Raw genomic sequence first — 24056 nt, 5'->3', positions numbered from 1 at the left:
CTCAGGTTAGTAACCTTGTTAGCAGATATAAAGAGTTCCAGCACTTGGTGCCTAGTAGAAATAAATAGTTTTTTTGGGCCAGGCAGACAATAGATCAACAAACCCACCAGCCACACAAAATTCCTATTTTTGATTTTAAAATAGCCTACTTCACTGCCTTCAATATTAGTATTAATAGTTTCTAGCGTTAAATTCAGATAATCTCAAAAAATAATGGCAAGGCCACCCCCCATCTGAATAATTCTATCCAGTCTCACCACCCCATATCCTGGTGGTGTAGCAATCACAAAGTCTAGACCGGAATCCTCCTTGGCCCAGGTCTGTATTATAAAAAGATAGTCCACATGATTTGTCTCAATCATCTTGCTATTATCCAGACTGTGTTCGATCAGGGAGCAGAAATTCCCTAATGCACAATGGAGAGCTTCCTTGGTGTCTCAAATACCCCCAGTGCCACTGTAACTCCCATCTATGATCAAGCACTGTAACTTCCCAACATCTAATCTTAGCTTCTAACTCCATAAGAGCTTGCTTAGAGTAGGACTGGTAGAGCCCCCCTGCACTCAAACCAACAGCATCCCTGGCCCCGGTCCTGTTCATACACAGACAGGCTTGCCTTTTGGCGCTCCTTCAGTAAGCCAGCAGTGCATCTTCGCATCGGTACACTTGAATGCTGCTGGAATGCACATTCAGAGCAAGGGAGCGTCGACAACTAGAGCGCTACCCTTAAAAAAACAAATAAACGTGGTGGCAGAGTAAAAAAAAAAAACGTAATGTCAACAACTAAGATGAGCATGTCTACAACAGTCAGCAATATGTGTAGCAATTTTACCTTTGCGCTTTGCTTCCTACTTCAGAGCATGAGTTAAGTCCATGTAGCTCTGGTACTAGAGCTACAAGGGCATGTTACAGGATTACTACAAACACTTTCCCAAGCATGCAAGGTCACGTTGTGTCCGATATGTCAGCATCCTCTGATGCTCCTGCCACTCCAAGAATGATCTCTGTGTCCAAAATTGCCATGCTTTCCAGGAACAACCCGTTCACATCTGGTGATGAAAGAGAGAAGGCCCATAACTGGTGAATTCCCCACCAGATGAAATTTGGTGGTTTCCATACCCTTAGGGAATGAGCGGCAAAAACACTTCCAACTTCCAATGGCAAACAAGCAAGCTCTTTGTTTTCTTTATGATTTTAAATAGAAAAGCTGTGAGACCTATTCCGATTGTTGCTATATTAGGGAGGAATTACAATCATAGAACTCCTGTCACTCATAAACCCACCTATCCAGCAAGGAGGGATTCTCAACTACGTCCAGTGCTACTGTACAGGATGCCAATAACCTGGTAATACAGGGCAGGTATAACCACCAGATGTGGTAAGATGTTTTCACATGCATAGAATTTCTGCCAGAAGATAGAAAGGCCAGAAATCAAAAAGATTCTGCAGCGGGACGAAACGTCCTCATCAGAAAACATGGATTGCACTTTAGATATTGCTTCAATAGTATTTCCACAACTGCAAGTGTCAGTGGTCCTTAGATGCCAAGGTTGGTGCAAAGGCCACAACATTTAGAATCTGAGGTGCAAATATATATAATATTTTTACCTTACCATTGCGACACTCTGTTTGGCAAACAGGTCAACGACGCCCTGCAAGCAATCAATGCTGTCTCTGACACCGTAAGACCAAAGTTATCAGCCTTATCAACCCTCTCAGTAGCCCTTAGGCTAGCTTACCTACAGTGAAAACATTCTGGTGCTGTTTACGCCATCTTCTGGGAGAAACAATTTCAAAATGTCATCTATGTCGGAAAATAGTAACGGACAAATAAGTCCTGGATCTCATCATATATGATCAGACGTTCGAGTTCACCCAGATTCTGCCCACCACTCCACCAAATCGAGGGTTCCCACCTCGTCTCCATCTGCTTCGGAAGGGAGTGCTAGCTATGCTAACCAAAGGTTCCATAGAGAAAGGCCCTCATTCACGGCAAGTAATAGGCTTCTATTCTTGTTTTTTCCTCATACATGAAAACAGAGTTGTGGTGATCCATTGTAGACCTCTAAAACTTAAACAAGTATTATCGGAAACAATCCTTTACCGTGGTCACCCTCTCCGCCACAACATAACAGCTCTGAATGTACAGGATTTATACTTTTGCATTCCCACCCATGCATCAAAGTTCTCCCATTTAGCTTCAAAACAGCTTCCTGCATTTTTACGTACTGCCTTGCCCCTGTAGCAGCTTCTTTCAGGAAGGATGGTCATCAGCTATTCCCCTACCTCGACAACTGGTTGATAAAACACCAACGGCATTTCAAGAGTCCAACATACAGAGGCTTGCCTTAAGTTGTTACACAAACAAGGTCTCCTTGTGAATTATCAAAGAGCATCAACTCCTCCATCCAAGAAGATACTGTTCCTGGGCCGCAACATTGGATACTGTTCAAGACTTAGACTTTATATCCCAAGAGAAGCAACAAAGGCTCTAGGAACTGGTTGTCAGACTTTAAAAAAAATAAACAAAAAAACAAAAAGTCAGTGCGTCTGTTGAATTAGCTCTGGTTATCATGCCATCTGCAATCAATATGTTCCCTGTTGCATGCCAGAAAATGGGAGCCTTAAAGGAAAGCTACAAAAACAATGGATTCAAACAAAAGAATCGTTCAAGACAGTGATGAACTTCACACAGGTATGATGGACGCTCTACCCTGTTGGTCCCAGACCTCCCACCTGCCAGAGGACCTCACGTTGTTACCTCGAATATCTCACTTCTTAATGACTACAGATGCCTCCCTGGAGTACTGGGCCAGTCATCTACAGAACCTGCAAATTCAACAAAAGTGGTCTCCACTCCAGAAGAGCATACATATCTATTTCCTGGAGCTCAACACCATCTAACTCAGTCTCTAAGCTTTCCTGTCAATGATAGCAGGGTTTTTGGTGTTAGTTCACCCAGACAATACCACCAGCAAGCAATATGTGAACAAATAAAGCAGCATAAGATTACTGGTGCTCTCCTAGGAAGATCAGGAAATCTGGAGCCGGCTAACAGCACACAGAGTAACTCTTTTGGCCGCACATGTTCCCGGGACTACTAATTGCTTAGAAGGAGCAGCAGCACTTGTTCACAGAGCTTCTCCTGATATCAGAATACAACCACATTCACCTACCAACATCCCGTAAACGTTTCACGATGAACTAAGGCTAGGTCCTTCATCCTGACCTGACCGTTTTCCTCTTATACCCACGGCTCCTAAATTCCATGAATTCAAAGATCTCAAATTCCTCAGGACTGTAGGTGTATTCTGTCCAAGTCAAGGTGGAAGCCATGATAAAGACATGCAAACTGTAATTTAAACGTTTCTGCCTATGGCACCAGAAATCAAACCCACATCCTCTAATAGCATAATCTGGCAGATAACTACCCTATCTCCTCTCGATAGCATAGTCACGGTTTTGGTACATGCATCTTTTAGGGTACGGCTTACATCAATATCAAGATATAGATACTCATAAAATGTTGTCTCTTTCTGCGATAGCAGAATCACCAAACAGTTTATGAAAGAATTATTCTGAGGTTTTTTCTCCAGTAAGGGCTCTTCCCTAGATTGGCCCCTGAAAATAGTTCTATTTCAACTCATTAAGAGTTCATTCGAACCCATTCACAGAGGACACATCATATTTCTCAAATGAGCGTCGCCTTGTTACTAGTGCTCACTCTGACTGGAACGATAGAGGAGATACAGGCTTTCTCAACTCAAGAACCTGCTTGGACTTCACAAACAATTTAATTCTTCTCAGAACCAATCCAAAGATGTATTCCCAAGGTTCCTTCAGATTTTCGTCTCAATGAACCTATAATATTTCAGGCTCTCTTCCTTAAAACCAGTGTTAGCAGATTAGAGGTCTATTCATTTACTAGCCATCAAAAGATATCTAAAATGCTACTTACATTGCACTAAACAACTCATGAGAACTAACCAACTGTTGGGCTTAGATGGACACACTCGTAAGGGTGCTACAGTCACAATGGCAACCATTGCTCGATGAATTTCAGCTGCAATCCATTTCTGCTAGTCAAAGGTTGGCAAGCCCCTCAAGGCGAAAATGTATGTATGTATGTAGGTGATTTATAGAGGGTGACTGTTACTCCGAGGAGTGTCCTGGCGCTATAGCGGAGGTGCTGTCCGTAGGCAGAAAAGGAGAAAGAGCCTAAATTGAGTGGAAAAGCCAGGTCTTACGTTTTTGTTTTTCCCGGAAGATCAGTGTTTCCTTTATGACCCTAAGAGTCAGTGGCAACTCATTCCAGAGAGTAGGGCCTAGAAACAAGAAGGCTCAGCCCCCCACCCTCGTCTTCTTAATCTGAGGGACAGAGGCCAGACCGAGATTTCCGGGGTGAAGTTTTCTCTGGGGAGTATGGGGCTTGGTTTTGTCCTGAAAAACCAAGGTGGACTCAACTAGGGCAGTTTGCACATCAACTACTTAGTTTACAGAAGTGCCTCTGGAGAAGAAATGTCATGGTATGACTTGGACTGTGTGTATATATTCACACAGCATTATTTCCCGGGATCGGCACAGCGCAGTGATGCAGTGGTTGGACAGGTTTTCATCTAACACTTATTTCAATAAGGGATTTTTGGGTCAATGTGTTTGCTTATTTATGTATGCAAATTTGAATGTATGACATATAAAACAAATTACATATGTACGTTATGTATATATTTTCTACCCTCCAACCACTATTTCTGCTAATACTATAAGATATGCAAATACAGTAACTGCTTGCTATTTTGATTCAAGCATGCAAATCAATGAAAGACCCAATATTGGAGTAGAAAATAAGGTACTTACATGTAAATGCTGTTCTCCAATATTTATATCATTCATAGATCCACTTCCAACCCACCCTGCTCCCCGGAGATGCTCCCCCTATAGCTCGGGATGATTTAGTCCCCCTTGTGCTTGATAATCTGAGGGACTCAGCCTCTGTTGGGAGTGTTCTAAAGAGAGCTGTTGCCTGATTGGTTATAGTTCCAGTTGGCCCTTTTTAGGTCTCGTCCTACGCAACGCGCATGCGTTGCATAGGAGGGGACCTAATGCCATCGGCAGAGCTTTCGCAGCAAAGAAGTGCACGCGTTGCAATGCAATGCGTGCACATCTTGGCGATTTCCTTTCGCGAGCTCGCGGCACCATATTGTGTCGCCATATGGTTGCACGCTCTCGAAAGGAAATCGCCCTTGCCACCAACCCCTGCTGCCAGCCTGCCATTGTCTGCTATGCGAGGCGTGCGCTCGCGCCTCTTCCTGCTGCCGGCAGACCTGCCGTGCTTGTTTAAACTTGCCTCTTCAATCCTGCAGCACATAGCTTGTTGTGCATCACGTTGCTCTGTTCCTTCAAAGCACTTCTGACTTCCTGTGTGGGCAGAATGATGTGCTCTTAAACGCATCACGTGACAGAGGGACGGAGGTCACTGGAGCCACAGGCAGAGAGCGCACCCTGCACTCTTTGTGTCCGTGACAACATGCTCATCACTGGGAATCTTTACAATCCTCTTCGCTTATTACAGTCTCCCGCCATCCTTACACTGTGCTGTGTACTGCAGCCACAGAGTAAAACTAAGAAATGTGCCTGAGTATAATGTGCTTATCACAGCCAGGCAGCCTCTAAGCACTGTGAGTGTGTATCGTGCTTCCTACTATCAGTCACAGCCTGTAAAACACTGTGAGTGTATCAGGTACCTACGTCACCACACAAACAGCCTGTAAAAATCATGAGTGTAGCATGTACTTACCGCACCCCACACACAGGCACAGATCGAAGCATTCAGTTTCCTCTCGGTAGCCAGCCTCACACTGCAAACGCTGCATATTTCTATCTTATATTAACTGCAGTCGCTCTCTTTCTGTAAACACTGCGAATTTTTAGCCTATGTTTATTGCCACAGATTAACACTTCAAGTGCTTCAAGTCTGTAATCACTAAGCATGTCTCCTGTGCCTCTTGCAAATACAGAGGATGCTAATCCTGCATGTTTCGATTACTTGCTTGCTTGTTGCAGTCAGACACAGACTGCTGATACCGCCTTTTTCCACTGTCTGCTGATCAGGTTTCATTACTAAGATCAAAACAGTGAACACTGTCCATTTTGAATGTGTTTACTGCAGTGAGGCGCGCAACATTCTGCGCGTTGATGACATGTTCTCTGCAGTCAGACACGGACTCGATGCACTGCACTCCTCTGTGATGTTTACTACAGTCAGATGCGCAGTAAACAATCCACATTTGTATTATGGAGAGACTAAAATCAGACAGACTCAATGCGGTCAGACAACGTTTGTAAACTGCCCTTCTATATGACACATACTGCAGTCAGACACACTAACTGTAAACTGCACGTTTATATTTCTATCATGTTTCCAGTCCTTCGTTACATGCAGTAAACAGTCCACCTTTTTTTTAAGGGTTCACTGCAGTCTGACACACTAAACACATTATATTTGTAAACGCTTGATGACCATGTCACTAACTCCCCTAACTCTGTGAGCATTGCATACTTCTGCCATGTTCCAGTGACAGGCAGCCACAGTCTGTAAACATGACACGTGCTTCCTGCATTCATGCAAAGGTTGTAAACACTGCACGATTCTATCGTGTGCATCTTGCATTCATGCAAAGGTTATAAACACTGCATGATTCCATTGTGTGCTTCCTGCGTTCATGCAAAGGTTGTAAACACTGCATGCTTCCATTGTGTGTTTCTTGCAGCCAAGAAAGGTTGTAAACACTGTATGTACATCCTGCATTCATGCAAAGGCTGTAAATACTGCCTGATTCTACCACATACGTCCTGCAGCCATGCAAAGGCTGTAAGCACTGCACGTACATCCTGCATTCATGCATGATTCCATTGTGTGATTCCTACATCCATGCAAAGGCTGGAAACACTGCATGATCCTATCATGTGCTACCTGCAGTCATATTAAAGCTGTAAACACTGCATGATTATATCATGTGCTTCCTGCAGTCATATTAAAGCTGTAAACACTGCATGATTCTATCATGTGCTACCTGCAGTCATGCAAAGGCTGTAAACACTGCATGATTCTATAATGGGCTTCCTGCAGTCATGCAAAGGCTGTAAACACTGCATGATTCTATAATGGGCTTCCTGCAGTCATGCAAAGGCTGTAAACACTGCCTGATTCTATCATGAGGGTCCTGCAGCCATGCAAAGGCTGTAAACTGTATGATTCTATCATGAGCCTCCTGCAGCCATGCAAAGGCTGTAAACTGTATGATTCTATCATGAGCTTCCTGCAGTCATGCAAAGGCTGTAAACACTGCACGATTCTATCATGTACTTCCTGCAGTCATACAAAGACTGTAAACACTGCGCGATTCTATCATGTGCTTCCTGCAGTCATACAAAGGCTGTAAACACTGCACGATTCTATCATGTGCTTCCTGCAGTCATGCAAAGGCTGTAAACTGTATGATTCCATCCTTTTACTCAAGGTGGTTAAACCCATAAATGAATTCTCCCATTCAAAACAAGCATTGGCATAGCCAATAGGTCTCGCTTTTGGGACCTTATAAGTGTTTAGCCATGCAACAGTTGATGTTGTTGCACCAAGGATATTGTGCAGCATAACTAAATACTTATAAGGTCCCAAAGACGAGACCTATTGGCTATGCCATACTTCTTTTAAAAGGACATAGCTAAGCTATTAAAGTGGCTTTTTCATTCCTTTATAGCCTATAATAGTGATACATACTGCTTTATTATGGCACTGTGGGACTTCCACTTCAACAACAGGCAATGATTCAAGCATGTGACTCTATGAAGGATACCTATGCTGGAGCACTGCAGTTACAGGTAAGTAACTTATTTTCTTCCTCAACCACTAACCATTTTATTTGAACCTTTACTGATTACTAGTCACAATTTATCTTATTTCTAGAGCTGAGAAAATGTAAGGCTGGTAATCAATCGGGTAGGCTTCCTTTCCTCTATTGTTTTGGTTACCCATGGAGTTTGTAATCTGTAAGAACACATTACCAGTGCTTGAGGGGCATGTGAATATTAAAACAGGTGGCAGAATGTGTTGTAAAAAAAGACGCACCCCTGGGCATCTAACATTAATTTGCAGAATTACTATACCTTGAAGGTCTGATTAAGAATTTACTAAAGAGAAGCATGAAAAATTGTAGTTGTGACAATAATGCTTTAGCTGTAGAAATGTTTTCCATTATATGATAATATTTTCCTTGCTATTAGGTTGGTTTCGGACTTGAGCATGTCTCCAGGGAGCAGATCCGTGAAGTGGAAGAGGACCTGGATGAGTTGTATGATAGCTTGGAGATGTACAACCCTAGTGACAGTGGCCCAGAGATGGAGGAAAATGACAGCATCCTAAGCACACCTAAACCCAAACTTAAGTGAGTACTGTGTATAGCAGCAACGTGAAACTCTGATACACCAGAGTAATTGACAGGTTGTGGAAGAAATACTACCTTCAAAGGGAGGAAACTGTACCTTATCCAACATCAGGAGCGAAAAACAGTCTAGTCAGCTAAGCACAGCTACAGTGTAACTTAAAGGTAAATGAGCACCTGTGAAGTGGTCACCATTTCGTTTGTTGGTGGAAGTAGACTCGCTTTAATAATCTTAAATTACCCAAATTGAATAGTCATGGAAATGTCATTGTATTCCATTGACAATATTCTTTTTTTTAACATCTGTTCATTGGTTTTTGACAGGACATAATGCAATTTTACAATATCATATACATATTTTACTCTCATGGGTGCATCTTCTTCCCTCCGCCAGCTTCCCACCACCCAGTGTTTAGCTATATTAAGCTTTGCGATTTTGAGTCCCAATGTTACCCAGATCCTCCCTTTCTCGCTAAGGTGTGTGGGTTTACATATATTGAGGAGGCACCAACTCAGATCAGGTGTCATTTCTATCCTCATGACCTTGGACATTTTCCGTGCTATGGTGGCCAATATTGTTGTAAATGAGGGCAGTCCCATAGTATGTGATAGTACATTCCCTCCTTGCCACAACCCCGCCTACAGGTTAAGTCTTCTACTCTTCCCATTTTGACCAGACTGCTGCGCGAGTAGTAGATTCTGTGGAGTATTTTTAATTGTATTAATCTAAATTTACTCTGTGGCTACGGGGATGACAGAGCGTCTTGCCAGTCATCATCCGCTAGCTCCCCTGTGTCTGCCTGCCACCTTCCTCTGAGCTTAGTGAGGGGCCTGGGGCATTGTTCACCAGTTTCGGGTATGTCAGGGATAGGTCTTTCTTATTCATGTGGTCTATCAGGATTCTATCCTCTAGTGGGGAGGATTCTGGGAGTTCCGTGCCATTAGGAATCACAGCTTGCAGTGCTTGCTCAATCTGCAGATAGCGGAACACATCTGTATTGGACAGATCGTACTCTTGCTGGAGCATCTCAAAAGATCTTACGTCTCCCCTTGCTCACAGATCTACCACATGGGCTATGCCTATTTGGTCCAATTTATCGTAGCCCTGATATTTGCCCATAGCCCCTAGAGTTTCCGCATCCCATAATGGGGTGCATTGTGTTATCTTGTTTCCCCCTCCCATCTCCTTCTGAATAATATGTCAAAGTTGGACCGCGATTTAGGTTGGGCCCGTCAGGGGCAGGCGACGGGGTGAAGTAGAGCGTGCTTTGGTATATCCCCTCTTGTCTAGAACATATCCATCCAAGCGACATGCAAGCTCCTCTGGTGGTTGGTGTATACATTGATTAATGGCTACTAGTTGCGATGCCCAGTAATGTCTACATAGGCCAGGCAGTGTGATACCCTCGTCATACCATCCCCTAATCAATTATTGGTGCGCGATTCTCAAAGGCTATTCCTCCTACAATAGCAGTTTTGTTAACTTTCTATTATTTTGAAGTATTTGGGGGGCACAGTATATGGTATGCTCTGCAGGATATAAAGGAATTATGGAATTGCCATCATTTTGAAGAGGGACGCTATCCCTTACAGGGAGAGAGGCAGCGTTCTCCAGTGACGTACATCTCCCTGTAGGCTCTGCAGACTGGGTGCAAGAGATTACAGATATAGAAGCGATCTGGGTCTGTCATTCTGAAAACCCCAGGTAACGGAAACTCTCTGTCACCACCTCCGCCTTACATTCCCTAGGAAGTGGGGGGACTGCCAATGCAATAGGTAAATGGTAGATTTGGTCCAATTTATGTTATAACCCGAGTATCTACCAATGTTGGTGAATATATTCAACACCCTTGTAGGATATCATCCACGTATAGGTATATTCTGTCTTCCCATTCATTGGTCCATTGCAATCCCCTAATGAATGGGTCCCCCAGGACCCAGGAAGCCAACGGTTCTAGCATTAAGGCAAAAGCTGTAAGCTGTGGTATTATTAACCACCACTTGAGCCATGGGGTCTGAATAGAGCAGTTTAATCCATGCCATGAAGTTGGGGCCAAATCCCAATTTTTCTTATACTACAAACATGTATGGCCATTCTACTGGGATTAAGGCCATACGGGCATCAAGTGACATAACCACTGCGTCTTCTCTTAGTGTTCTTACCTTTCCTAGCACTCCGTGGAGTCTACGTAGGTTAAGCGTTGTTTGTTCCAGTCATGGAGCCTGATTGGTCGGAGTGAACCAATTGTGGAATGACCTGGACAAGGCGATCTGTGAGTAGTTTGGCAAGGATTTTGGCTTCGGCATTAATGAACTAGGACGCACAACTGTCTTTTGGTTTTCCCTCCTTATGAATCACCATTATGGAGGGAAGACGTTCGTCTTCGGGCATTATCCCCTGGCCCTTGCTTTTCTGGTACATTTTTTTCAGGTGGGGGGGCCATCTTGGTTGTTGCGAGTTTAAAAAAATAAATGTAATAATATTAACCCTTTTTATTGAAAAGAAAGACATGTTGCATTGGTAAGACAATGATAAACAAATAACATTATAAGTTACACATGAAATGGTTCCTCGTGGAGTATACATCCCGATATATGGTTGACAATAGTCATAGTGCAGTGTCAAGTTCCCTCTGTGATATCTTCTCCGACTCTTGGTGGTACACAAGTGTCTCCCCTGTACACGTTCCGTTGCCCCTATATTTGCATCCATTTATTAGGGCACCCCCTGGCTTCGTAGATGGATTTTTCTGTCACCATACACCAGTCCATATCATTGGCCCAATCTGCTATTGTTGGTGGGTTCGGAGCCCTCCACAGTTGTGCGATATTCCTTTTTGCAACCATATGCCATAGTGTGTCCCATATTCGCTCCCTGGAATTGAAATATTTAGGATCCCAGATATTCAACAATGCTAACTTAATATTACAGTGGATCGGTTGCCCAGTGCTTCCTCCATTCGGCGTACCACCCGTTCCCAGTATCGCTGGATCACTGCACACTCCCAGAGAATGTGAATAAATGTGCCCTCCTGCCCACATTGACGTACAAAGCCACCATCCAGAGGGTAACCCATATTAACCAGCAAAGGCCCTGACAAGTAGGATCTATGAAGAAGTTTTAACTGGACCAGTCGGAGCCGAGAGGAGATGGCCACCTCACGAGGGGAAGCCACCGCTGCCTGCCACTCCTCATCATCTAGACTCGCAACATCATGATCCCATTTAGCTTGTAAGCACTTTAGGGGATAAACCATATTATTGATTAGCTTTTTATTAATAAGGGATATGGCTTTTCCGGTAGGTCACCATCTAGTATCCTGTCTTCTAGTGGGGAGGATTCAGGGAGGGTGTCATCCCTAGGAAGAACTGCAAGCAGGGCATGTCTAATTTGAAGATATCTAAAATTTTCGGACTGGGTGTTAGACCTGTCAGCCCTAGGGTGGTCTTTCCCTGTTTTTTTCCGCCCTTGCCTCATTTTTCCCACCTTCTTTTTGTTGGCCCTTAGGTCTTCGGGCACCTTTTCATGGCTAATCCATGTTAGGGTGCAGGTGCTCTCTACTCCAAACATGGCTGCCACTGGCCCCTGCTACTGCAGCGTGGTCTTTTAGTGTAGCACCCTAGTTGCCAGGAGCTGGCTGGGTCCCCATACAATGTTGCAATGCCAGCCTCCCATCTCCTGTCCATAGGTAGAGTGGGGAAGCTCCTGGAACCTTCCAGAAGAAAGGCGGAACTGATTTTTGCCGCCTTAGAGAGTGGTCACTTGACCTGGGCATACTTAAGCAAGGGAGGAAACTTTTTCTAATCAGTTGGGGCATCACTGACCTGGGGAACCCACGCAGGAGATTTAGGTGGGAGGGCCTAGTCAGGAACGTATGCCACTGGGAGTGACAGGATTTAGGTGCTGCCTCTTAAGCTGAGTGAGGTATCCTAGACAAGCCACCTGATCTGGCCCAGCGGTAGGGAACCCCAGGGTCCATCTGCAGTGACCTGAGGAAAACTCATCCAGCCTCCAACTCAACCCCCCCCCCCCCCTCCTCAACTTCAAGAAATCAACACCTAAGGGCGCAGAACCATCCAAGCGCCGAGAAGACTACTTGCCTTTGACCAGAGACTGCTGGGGGATCGACCAGGTACTGGACTGTGCTGCCCTGCGCACTCCCTGCCTTCATCTGGGCCCATCTTGCCCTACCTGTCTCCCCCTGACTGGACTGCTCTGCTTTCCATTCTGCCTGCAGCCCCTGCTGAACTGTGTGAAAAGCGCTATATCCTGCTCCCCCTGTCCAGCGCTGTATCCGAGACTGCCTGTCCTGTCAGGGATCACTGAAATTGCCCCCTCGCCCTGCCTACGACTAGCGCTGCGAGGCACCTCCCAAGCGCTGGATTGCCCCGGCGCCAAGCGCTGTACCTTGCCCCCTGAGGCGCCTGAGGAGACCCCCTGTGTCATCACGGCTTCGGCGCCGCACACATGACATCTTTGAGGCTTCCGGCCGGTCACGTGGCCGCCTGCCGTCGCGCTGTGTCCAGCGCCGTTATTGACCCCCCTCGGCGGCCCCGATGCCAGGAGAGGGCCGCTGCATTGAGTCTGCCAGGACGCACTAGGCCCGAAGCCTGTCTGGGCCGGTGTCACGTGACGGGGGGGAAGCGCTGCCGCGTCATCGGCCGCGCCCCCCCGCCCCGCTGCCATTGGCTGCCAGGAACCAGCCCCTGTTCTTGAGGCCCGGCACCCGGGGAAGCACCGTTTCACCGCTGAGGGGGGCGGAGGACCTGAGGAGCCCCCTCCGCTTTGCCCTGCGCGCCGCACCTGACCATCGAATACTCGAAAGGATCTGTCCTTCAGGAATGATTTGGTGCGGGGTCCCACAAGGCTCCTCTTTAAGCCCGGAATTGTTTAACATCTATATGAGGCCATTGGCTGAGGTCGTCCGTCCATTTGGGGTTAAGATTATTTCTTACGCGGACGACACCCAGCTGGTGGTCTCATTGGCGCAGGAGGCCGACATGCCAATGTCAGGCGGACTTAGAGAGTGCCTAGAGGAGGTAAAGAGCTGGATGTCCTCATCATCCCTCAAACTAAATGGAGACAAAACGGAGCTGATGCTCCTGGGCCCCTCCGACCCCAGCTTCTTCAACTCTTTGTGGCCCTCCTGTCTAGGCACCCCTCCAGTGCCCAAGGACAACATCAAGAGCCTTGGGGTGTGGCTAGATAGATCCCTCTCATTCAACATCCAGGCCACAAAACTCTCGGCTACCTGTTTTGGCCTTCTTAGGATGTTAAAGAAAATTCTCCCCCTTCTACCCATGGAAGCTAAGCAGGTAGCCATCCAGGGTCTGATACAGTCCCGCCTAGACCTTAACAACGTCCTTTACCTTGGCGCTCCAGATTACACCTTACGCAGACTTCAGACAGTGCAGAACTGTGCGGCTCGCACACTGCTTCATCTTCCTCGTAGGCAATCAGTAAAAGCTGGTCTGGTCAGCCTTCATTGGTTGCCAGTGCGTCAGAGAATCCTCTTCAAGGCCATGTGCATTGCCCATCAGGCCTTCTGGGACACAGATCCTATGATCACCCGTGACTTAGTCACCCACTACCTACCCAGCAGAAACCTCCGCTCATGCCAGGCCTTTATGGCCACGGCCCCAAGAATAAAAAAGACTAGGTCGGGCGGCAGGACGTTCACTTACAATGCCTCTAAGACCTGGAACACTCTCCCCCTGCATCTTCGAGCCAACCCTGACCTTTCTTCATTCCGCAAGCAGTTAAAGACATTCCTATTTCACCCCTCTCAGTAATTCTCTGTTTAGCTACTCTACCAGTCCACCTCTGTTGGTTCCTAGCGCTTGGACGCCCCCGGGCAGCAATTTGCGCTCTATAAATCTACCTCCATTCCATTCCATTCCTGACCGTCTGCGGGCACCAAGCCCCCGCAACTGCTCCAGTTACCGGCGCCAGCCGAGTGAGGCCCACGGGAGGGTCGGGCCCATCCCCTCAGCTCCCCGACTCACGCAAGGGCCCCGGAGGGCCGAAGACAAGAGGTAACCCCAGGGGAGGAGGGCGGAAGGCCGGTTCGGGCCCTGAGTTCGCCCCTCCCCTGGGGAGCACTGTGACTGGGCCCTGTTGGCCCCCAGGAGCTGAGCTGTGAGTGACTGGGAGGCCTGGTATAAGCCTTTAGAATATACGGGCCTAAACACTGTGCCTGCGTGGAGACAGGCTCATTCCATGCTCCAAGGTTATGCCTAAATGCCAGTTTATTCCTGATGCCTGCTAATCGAGTGGTGGATGTACACTGTGTCCTGAATTTCCTTGCAGGGGCGGGCTTCAATGACTCCTGATGGGGTTAAACTCTGATACTTAGTGATTTATTCCAGTACTATTTTGATGACCTGATTTTGGTTCTTGAACTGTTGATATTTACAAGAGTAAATGTTTATAGCTGCTTCTTGAATGGTAGTCCATGGTTTATGAAAGCACCCCCTTAGCCTGCTGAAGAGTATAATGCGACAGGCTGTGTTATTTGATGTTTCACTGCTTAAATGAGAATTCTTTAATGAAACGCTTTACTGAAAATGCTTGAATGAAATGGTTTACCACTTTAAAGAAACTGCATAATGAAATGCTTACATGAAATGCTTTAAGAAATACTGATGAATTAATGGCCCTGACTTTGATCCTATATAAAAACTTCTGATTTTCAATCAAAAGAACTGGTGTGATCTCCATTATTGCGCCCTCTTCTTGTCTCAGTGGATGAGTGTGTTGAGTATATGCTTTACACGTAAGCCCCTGGCTGCCTTCCTGCTCGAGCCAGGTTACCCCCCGGAGAACTGGCGGTCCCAGTTCTTACACTGGGCAAGTTCGTACTCTTGCTGCAGTCGGTAAAAGGGAACCACCTCACCCAATTTCCATAGATCACCCACCCTGGAGATGCCTATAAGGTCCCATCTATCGAAGCCCTTCGAACGGATCAGTCTACCCAATTGTTCACAGTGCCAAAGTGGCATGGCTTGAGTGAGTTTACCCTCCGAGCCCAGACTCTTATTGGCCACTCTCCATATATGCACTGCGTGCGGTTGTTGCGAGTTTTATATCTTGATTAGAAGGCTGTTGAACCCCGATGCTTTCCCCGATCGTATGGTTTGGATAGCTGGCATTATCTCTTCCTCTGGTATTTCCCCTTCTGTTAGTGCCAAAGCCTCTGCATTGAGAGTGGGGAGGGGAATGTCTGTGAGTAGCTCCCTGGCTTCCTATGTTGTTGATTCTCCGGAGGGTTGAATATACCTCACTATAATATGTAGCGAATGCATCTGAAATTTGTTGTGGTTCTCTAATTTTCTTTCCTTCTTCCGAGGTTATCGAGGCCACCAGTCTATTGGCTTGCTCACACCGGTCTAACCAGAAGAGCAATTTCCCTGTCTTGTCTCCTAATTCATATGTTTTGTGTCAAGTTACCGTGGGCCCTAGCTGCATCTTAGGCCAGTTCACGGTATTCTTTGTTTTTAAGATTTAGGATATGTTTGGTCTTCTCTGCATTACTATCAGTTAGGGCTCCCTCAATCTGCTGGAGTTCGCTCTCAAGTTTTTCAATCGCTACTTTATTCTCTTTTCTGTGTCCTGCTATTGAGGAGATGGCTTGCCCCCTTACCACAGGCTTGTATGCCGCCCATAGTGTCCGCGCAGATTGGACAGACTCCACATTTTCTGCAAACTATTGTTTCGTCGTTTGAATCAGCCCTTTTTTTATCTTGGGAATTTTGAACCACCATGGGTCAATCTTCGTCCTCCCACATTGACAATATTCTTGATAGTCTAAATAGGAACAGGATCACCACAACTACAGTGACCTAGAGAAGGTTCTCCCAAGTGAGGTCTTGGGCACAATGTTTTCTTTCAGTTAACTTGTAGCTGAACCTCCTGCCCAGGACCTAGTCAAGAGCAGTAATGTGTCTTCAGTCTGTTCATTGTGGTCCAGCTTGTCATAGGAAAGCTGTTAATGATTGGTTAGAAGAGCAAGGATGCAAGTTAAAATGTGTAAAAGTGGTTCTGCTTAAAAAGAACTTGTTTATTGACTGCATTCCCCTTATCATATAAGAGTTTGTATCTGTCAAACAATGAATCCAGAAATGTTTTGTAATGGTCTTTTACGCTGATCACTTTTCCAACACAATTATTCATTTTTCGATAATTTATTTTTAGAACCTCGTTTAGCAGCGTTGCATATACTCATTTACCTATACTAACCATCCTGTCCTCTTTATTACAGACCTTTCTTCGAGGGTATGTCCCAGTCGAGCTCACAGACGGAAATAGGCAGCCTGAACAGCAAGGGGAGCCAGGGCAAAGATATGACCAGCCCAGTAAGTCAGAGTGTCATGCTGCATGGTTTTGTTCAGAGGAGGAGAATTTGTATTGGCCCTGTGGCAGAGGGATCATCAGATTCTGCACATCCAGTTCATGACACTCCTCATTTTCAGATTTGCAAACTATGATATCAGGCTATTTAGTTTGTCTCTTCTTATTGAGCTTGGTGGCCACTTGAGCCAGCATTTGAAAATTCGGAGTGAACCATAATATCAATGTTTAAACTAACAATCTTTGATAGTTAAGCTTCATTGCGTGGCTATTGCACTCTTTTACGATATATGGTCTGAAATTCTTATTTCCTAAATATTTCCACCTGCTAAGAAGGGCCTTCCAGTAAAAACAAGTAAAATGTGTTGAACTGTGCCTTTACTGTCTCTACAATTTCGCTTGTATTTCTACAAAAACAGGTTTTGCTTTTCAATAATGTTCTGTCCCCATTCCTTCTCACCCTACTGGGACTGCCCATCCGTTCTCACATTCAGAATGTACTTTTGATATAATTTTGAAGGGACCCATATCTAGCGCCTGAAAAGCTCATTGCTCTGTTGAACCTACTACCTTGAGTTATGCTTTAATTTACGTAATAAATAATCTGGTGTTTAAATCCAGTTTATCAGGTCTGCAAAGCTAAGAAGTAAGTAGTTATCAGTGTAAAACACAGTACCACAATGCAAACAAATCACAAATGCAGAATTCCAAACTCCTAACCTTCCACAGGCATCGCAAGTTTTCTGCAGAAGTACCTACATTAATGGCAAAATCAGCCCTGTTCTCATTGAACAGGCAGTACAGCATACTTGCCTTATAAGAAGAACACAGTTGAATAACCAAGTGCCTCCCAACAATGCAAAGACTCTCTCAATGAGATATAGCAAATCTTTCATATCCTCAGTAACCTTTCAAAACCGACTGCATTTAATACTTACCCATACTGGCCTATTTCGCATCAAAGGACTTTCTTTATTTGGCTCAAACCACTGTTTCTCCTCCGTAAACCTTCTGATTCCAAACACACTGTCATCTCCCAAACCTTTGTTCAAAGCCTTGCTGAGGCACTTAACCTCCTGACATTCCAGCACTTTCCTCCTGTTGTTCACAAGTATTTCCTTGCTACTGCAATACACCTACCAGGTTCTCCATATTTAGAAACTGTTTTTCTTCCCATTCTCCCTCACAATAAATTACTCAGGCTTGGAACTGCCCCCGTGATCATTGCCATATCGCCTCTTATTCTGGAAACCACATTTTCTCCTCCATGATAACGGGAACCTTCATGATTAGCTTTGAGCACTGAATTGTCCCACCCACTCACTGGTGGGTGAGTGTGTGTGTGTGTGTGTGTGTGTGTGTGTGTGTGTGTGTGTGTGTGTGTGTGTGTGTATGTATGTATAATGTTTCTACAATGCAGATAAAAAGTACTATAAATAACAGTATCCCAAAAATTCTTTCATAGACTTTTTTCAAAGGGAGAATGAAAGGAAGTAGAGGAAATGTAGCCTCATGGGAACTGAAGCCTGAAAGGCATGATACAAACTGCTGCTTCTCTTCAAAGGAATAGCATACTACCAGTATCCCATCTTGCCCTGTTGGAGCCAGTTACATCGGTTCTTTTTTCCAGCTTCTGGTTACATGATGCTTTAGCATTGAGCTCAACCTTTTTATAGTTTTCTTTCTTTTAGGAAACCATTTCCAACCTTCAAACACATCTCTTGGAATCTTTCTTGTTTTCAGACAGGAAAAATATTTATTTTTTTCACAAAATTTGTTTTTTGTGAAGTTCCCTTTTTGTGGAAGAGAGAAATCCCAAACTGACCATCTTGCAATTTGTATTGTGTGTCTTTCCACTTTATAGGAGCTAGACTCCTCCCAGTTTTTTCATAAAATATTCAAGAGGACTTTGAAGGACAGCAGATGATCAAGCTGCATTGACTGCTTGAGGATAAGTGCAGGGATGAAGACACAAGTCTGGATTATAGGGGCGCTAGGTGGCGCTGGACCAAGATGGCCGCGCTTATGTGAGGCTCCAACCATTCTGAGCAGTTTAATATCCTTCATACCATCCTGCTGCATATTTCCTGGCCATCCTTCTCACGATAGAACCGTGAGGTTGTGAGGAATCCGCCGATACCAAACATGGCACGCTGCCTGCTGTGGAGATCGCTTTAAACGCGCCGGAACCTGCCTACCAGCTGCATCCCGTTCCCAACGACCCCACGACCCGGCTTCTGCTTCCACGCTAGGCCGAGGACTGAAGGCCTGGGGGGGCCAGGCTGTGGAGAAACGCCGGCGGAGAACTGTCCTGAACATCCGCACTGCTGGTGGTGAGTGCCTGGATATTGCCGTGTGGACATGCTGGAAGGAACAGCCTGACTTTGACTGCGTTGCTACATGACCGCGTACTAGCGCCCAATTGCACATAGCCTCCCGTCCGGCTGCTGCCACTACTAGAGGCCGGGGACCAAAGGCCTGGGATTCCGCGGTGGCCGCTACTAGACACACTGCCACCGAGGGGGTGCGGACTTATCTGGCCATAGAGTGACCTCCGCGGCTGCGGATTCGTGGCGCATGGGGCCCCGACTGACGCCTAAGCTGAACATAGCGCTGAACTTGCCGCAAGTGCTAATTGTGGCACGGGCGCGGCGGCGCCTGCGGCCTCCTCCCTATCCCCTCTCCAGTGGGGAGACATGCTTCTTGGAACATGATATTCTGGTGCCACATTGCAATACCCAGATCTGCGAAGCTGTCTCTGTGACACGGGCAGTGCCCTTACACTCGCCAGCTGCGGTTGCTGTGTACCACCCGGATCCCACATTGCCGTTGGTGGAGAGCTGGTGGTCGAGGGGACCCTTACTGGCTGCCACCCCGAGGAAGTGCTGTGCCCCCTGATTTTGGAACTACGATGGGAAAGCCGGGGCCACATTAAGGCAATTACAGGTACATTGGGTGAGAGGGACGAGCGCTCAGACGCCGCCATCCTAACTGGCCCGCCATTTTGATAGTCTCCCCCCTGGACTGCACATCGGGCCGAGCTGATCACAATCGAGTACCCTGCGGAGGCTATAACACATGCACTACAAACACGCCACGCAGAGCCTGGGTTCTACACGTGACCATTGCCCCATAACTTCACCAGCCCTGCCCTGCTGGCATTAGTGCCTAATCCACTCCTTTGCAGGGAGACACAACTACCGGACGCCTACGACCTTCTGAGTGCAGAGAGGCCCACCAGTGACTTGTGGAGGATCGCTCTGGGAACACGTGGAATTCCCCGCTCCCCCCACACATACTCTACAGCGGTGTGACCTCTGACTCATAGATACTCACCCGGCGACACCTATTCACCTAGTTGCCTGACCTCGCCGCCCGCGTCGAGAGTTACCTGCAGCGAGCACAATCCCTGTACGCATTATACCACACGTGCCTCTAGACCGCCCCGGTCTTCACAAATAGGTGTTCCTTAGAGCTTGGTTTGGCGCCCAGTACCTCACAACTCAATCACCTACCTGTTGCACTTTGTAGGTCTACACCGAGACATCTGCACTTCCTGCTGCAAAATGGGGCGCATCGACACCAGGCAATCCAAACTTCCATTTGAGTCCCGCAAAAACCCCGGGTCCCAATCTGCAGACCACTTGGAGCCTGGAGCTGAGGCCCCGCCTTAGGAAGACTGGAAATCGCTCTTACCAGGGATGAAACCAAGCCTAACGTCAATAGACTCTAAAAATAGATGCGCTCAATACGAGGATGGCCACTGTGGTAGCCAAACTGAGCCAACATGACACTCGCTTGAAAGAGGCGGAGAGCAGGATTTCTGATCTGGAGGACAATGCAACAGCTAGCGGCCGCCAAGTGACGCAGATGGACCAGCTGCTCAAGATAATAGCAGACAAGAACGAGGACTTGGAAGCTCGTTCCCGCAGAAATAACGTGCGCATCTTAGGCCTTGCAGAATCAACCAATACAGGCCGCATGGAGGACTTCATAGAAAAGCTGGTTGCTGATCTTTTCGGCAGGGACTCCTTTTCCGAACACCTCACTGTGGAAAGAGCGCACCACTCTTTAGCGGCCCGTCCTCCACCCGGTGCATCACCCAGGCCCATCATCGCTCGTTTCTTAAATTACCTAGACCGAGATACGGTCCTTCGTCTGGCCCGGGAAAAACAACAGGTACCGTACGGGAACACAACACTGGCGTCTTATCCAGACTTTACACCAACGGTACAGGAAGCTAGACACAAATTTGCTGGAGTGAAAAAGAAACTGCAAACCCAGGAAATTCCCTACGCCATGCTTTATCCGGCCAAATTGAAGATCACACACCGTGGGAAGCAGCATTTTTTCAACACCCCGCAGCAGGTCGAAGAATACCTAAAGCGTCACAAAAAGGCATCTTCCAGAGAAGCTGAGACCAGAGACCGCTCCAGATCGCACTCTCCGCTCTCACATCAGGACTGACACATGCTTGAACAGAAGTCCCCGGTGGGGCACCCCACCACCTCTCTACGATGCGACGAAATGAACTGCTTTGGTGATGTATAAGACTAACTTACCTTGTTTCAATATGCACTTACTGCCCTGCCCGGACACCCATCTCCGTCCCACGTCCGAATACCCGGCTTACAGCTGTGGTACCAGTGGGTGAAAGTAGGGAGATGAATGGGCAGGTTGAATGCCCCTAGCGGTCCTCTCCCCCTACAGGGCGAACCCCTGATCCCCCCACCCCTTTGCTTGGGTGGGAAATCTCTGTTCCAAGATGAGGTCTGTTTCAAAGGGTGGGTACTTAATGCCCGGCAAGGTGGGGATGCCGGTGTGGGTGGTGGGACGTATTGCTGGGCAAATTGCATTAATGTATGCCGAGGGACTGACAGTATTTAAATCGCACACAAAGTCTAGCTTAACACACCTATTGTTATATTTGGATGGGAGACCGTCACACAGTCATCAAGTGATATGTGACAAGTACTGGTATGGAGTCCACGGGTGAGACGAGGGCACTACAGACCATTAGGATGACCTCATGGAACATTCGGGGCCTGAACGACCCGAGGAAGCGCAGGCAGATATTAGGGTACCTAGACAGACATGGGATAGCCATTGCCCGCCTACAGGAGACGCATCTTGCACCCAGCAACACTACACACTTTGCTTCCAGATGGGCTACGTGTCGAACGTTTTCCTCCTACTCTAGCTAATCTAGAGGAGTTACCATTTTGATTAAGCGTGGGATAGCTTTCACGCCTAAGGGTATGGACACTGATGCAGAGGGTAGATTTTGTTTGGTATGGGGGCGCCTGCACTCGTATGACGTTCTGTTTGCCAACTATTACAACCCTAATGTAGGTAATCCTAATGCTCTTCTTCTATTGTGGGGGAAAATCCAGATGCTGGGAATCACATATGTCATCTTAGGGGGGACTTCAACACTGCATTACGACCTCAGATGGACAGGTCACGGCCACTCGCAGCACACTACACAGTCACGCAGAGAACACTGTGCGATATAGTGGATGGCAATGGCCTGATAGACGCCTGGAGACATGCCCACCCCACTCTCAGGGAAGGCACACACTACTCGACCATACATTCTACCTGGGCTTGGCTAGATTACGTCTTTGTCGGCCGGGATGACTCATTGGCTGACTCATGCGACCCATTTACCCGCACGTTCTCACACCACTCCCCAGTCATTATAGAACTCAGAGTTCCTCTCGATTGCTCCCCTTATTTGAGTTGGCGGCTTAACCCCGCTCATCTTAGGGATGCTGTGTTTAGGGCAGAGATGGAGCAGGACATTCGGGATTTCTTTGACCGCAACTTGTCTGTATCTAGCATCACAACAGTATGGGAGGCTTTTAAAGTTACGGTGAGGGGTTGGTGTATAGCCAAAGGAGGTGGAATTCTGAAATCCCTGCGAAATGACTTGCGCCCATTAGAAACCGAACTGCGCGAGGTGGAGGGCTCCATTGCTCAGAGTCCGGACGATAGGGTAGCCAAAGCCTGTATGCGCGACAAGCTGACTGAATATGAAACGGTGGCGGATAGGGAATGCAAATTTCAAGGGAAACAACACGCAGCACGGGTTTATGAGGAGGGGGATCGGCTGGGAATGGCGCTGGCAAATTCGATCAAGCCCCCCAGATTTGCCAACTATGTCACCGAAATACAAGATGCTCAAGGCAATACATACAGAAACCTCCCAGACCAGCTTCGTATTTTTCAGGAACACTATAGTTCATTATACTCCTCACACAGAAGGGAACCTCTCGACCTGCCTACCTATTTTGAGGATGTGGCATTGGCTTGGCTAGGAGACACCCAGCAGAAATTCCTCAATTTGGAATTGGAACTAGATGAGATCTCGGAGGCTATCATGTCGATGCGCTCTGGTAAGGCCCCTGGGTTCGACGGACGTCCGATCGACTTTTATAAAACCTTTACTCCCCTCTTAGCCCCTATTTTAAAAAAGGTATTTTATGCAGCACTGGAAGACGGCCGCCTCCCCAGCACTATGCGTGAGGCGCTCATAACTTCCTTGATCAAACCCGGTAAACCCCCCACTCAATGTGACTCCTACCGCCCCTTGTCGTTACTAAACTGCGACACCAAGATTTTGGCCAAGGTTTTGGCAACGCGCCTCAATCTCCTTATGGAGCGCTTGGTCCTGCCGGATCAGGCCGGATTTGTCCCGAATCGGGCAACCTCGCATAATCTTTGTACACTACATGCGGTAATACAGGGCATCAATCCACATTGCGAGGCAGTGGCGGTATTCCTAGATGCCACCAAGCCCTTCGATTCACTAGAGTGGGACTATCTGCTAGGCACACTGGAGTATATGGGGATGCCCTTCAGTTTCATAGATTGGGTGCGTTTACTGTATCATCAGCCAACAGCCATGATACTTCCAATGGAGCTAGGTCCAACCCATTTAACATCCATAGGGGTACACACCAGGGATGCCCATTATCCCCCATTTTTTGTGATAGCTATTGAACCTCTGGCTGCGAAACTCCGACAAAGGCACAATCACCGCGCTCTCATTTACCCTGCCCGACAGCTTCTCATCTCGCTATACGCAGATGACATGACGTTGTACATTAAGAAGCCCCAGGACAACCTGAATCCAGTGCTGCGTGAAATCACGAAATTTGGAGGCATTGCTGGTGTGCAAATTAACTGGGCCAAGTGCGCAATTTTCCCGCTAACGGATAACACGCAACCACATCAGCTTGACTACCCTCTTGTATGGGAAC

The 24056-nt window shown here is 47.0% G+C and overlaps 1 protein-coding gene across 2 annotated transcripts in view; it reads left to right on the top strand.

The window, feature by feature from the left end:
* PACS1 (phosphofurin acidic cluster sorting protein 1) overlaps positions 1-24056 on the top strand; it is a 1445983-nt gene that overhangs the window by 824945 nt on the left and 596982 nt on the right. For both annotated transcript variants that reach the window (XM_078660756.1, XM_078660757.1), the window contains 2 exons: positions 8284-8444; positions 16703-16796. In XM_078660756.1, coding sequence (XP_078516882.1) covers positions 8284-8444; positions 16703-16796 — 255 coding nt within the window. The remainder of the gene's footprint in view (positions 1-8283; positions 8445-16702; positions 16797-24056) is intronic.

The sequence above is a fragment of the Lissotriton helveticus genome, chromosome 9 (genome assembly GCF_964261635.1).
Source record: "Lissotriton helveticus chromosome 9, aLisHel1.1, whole genome shotgun sequence".
Taxonomy (NCBI): Eukaryota; Metazoa; Chordata; class Amphibia; order Caudata; family Salamandridae; genus Lissotriton; species Lissotriton helveticus.
This window is presented reverse-complemented; position numbering and strand designations above follow the sequence as displayed.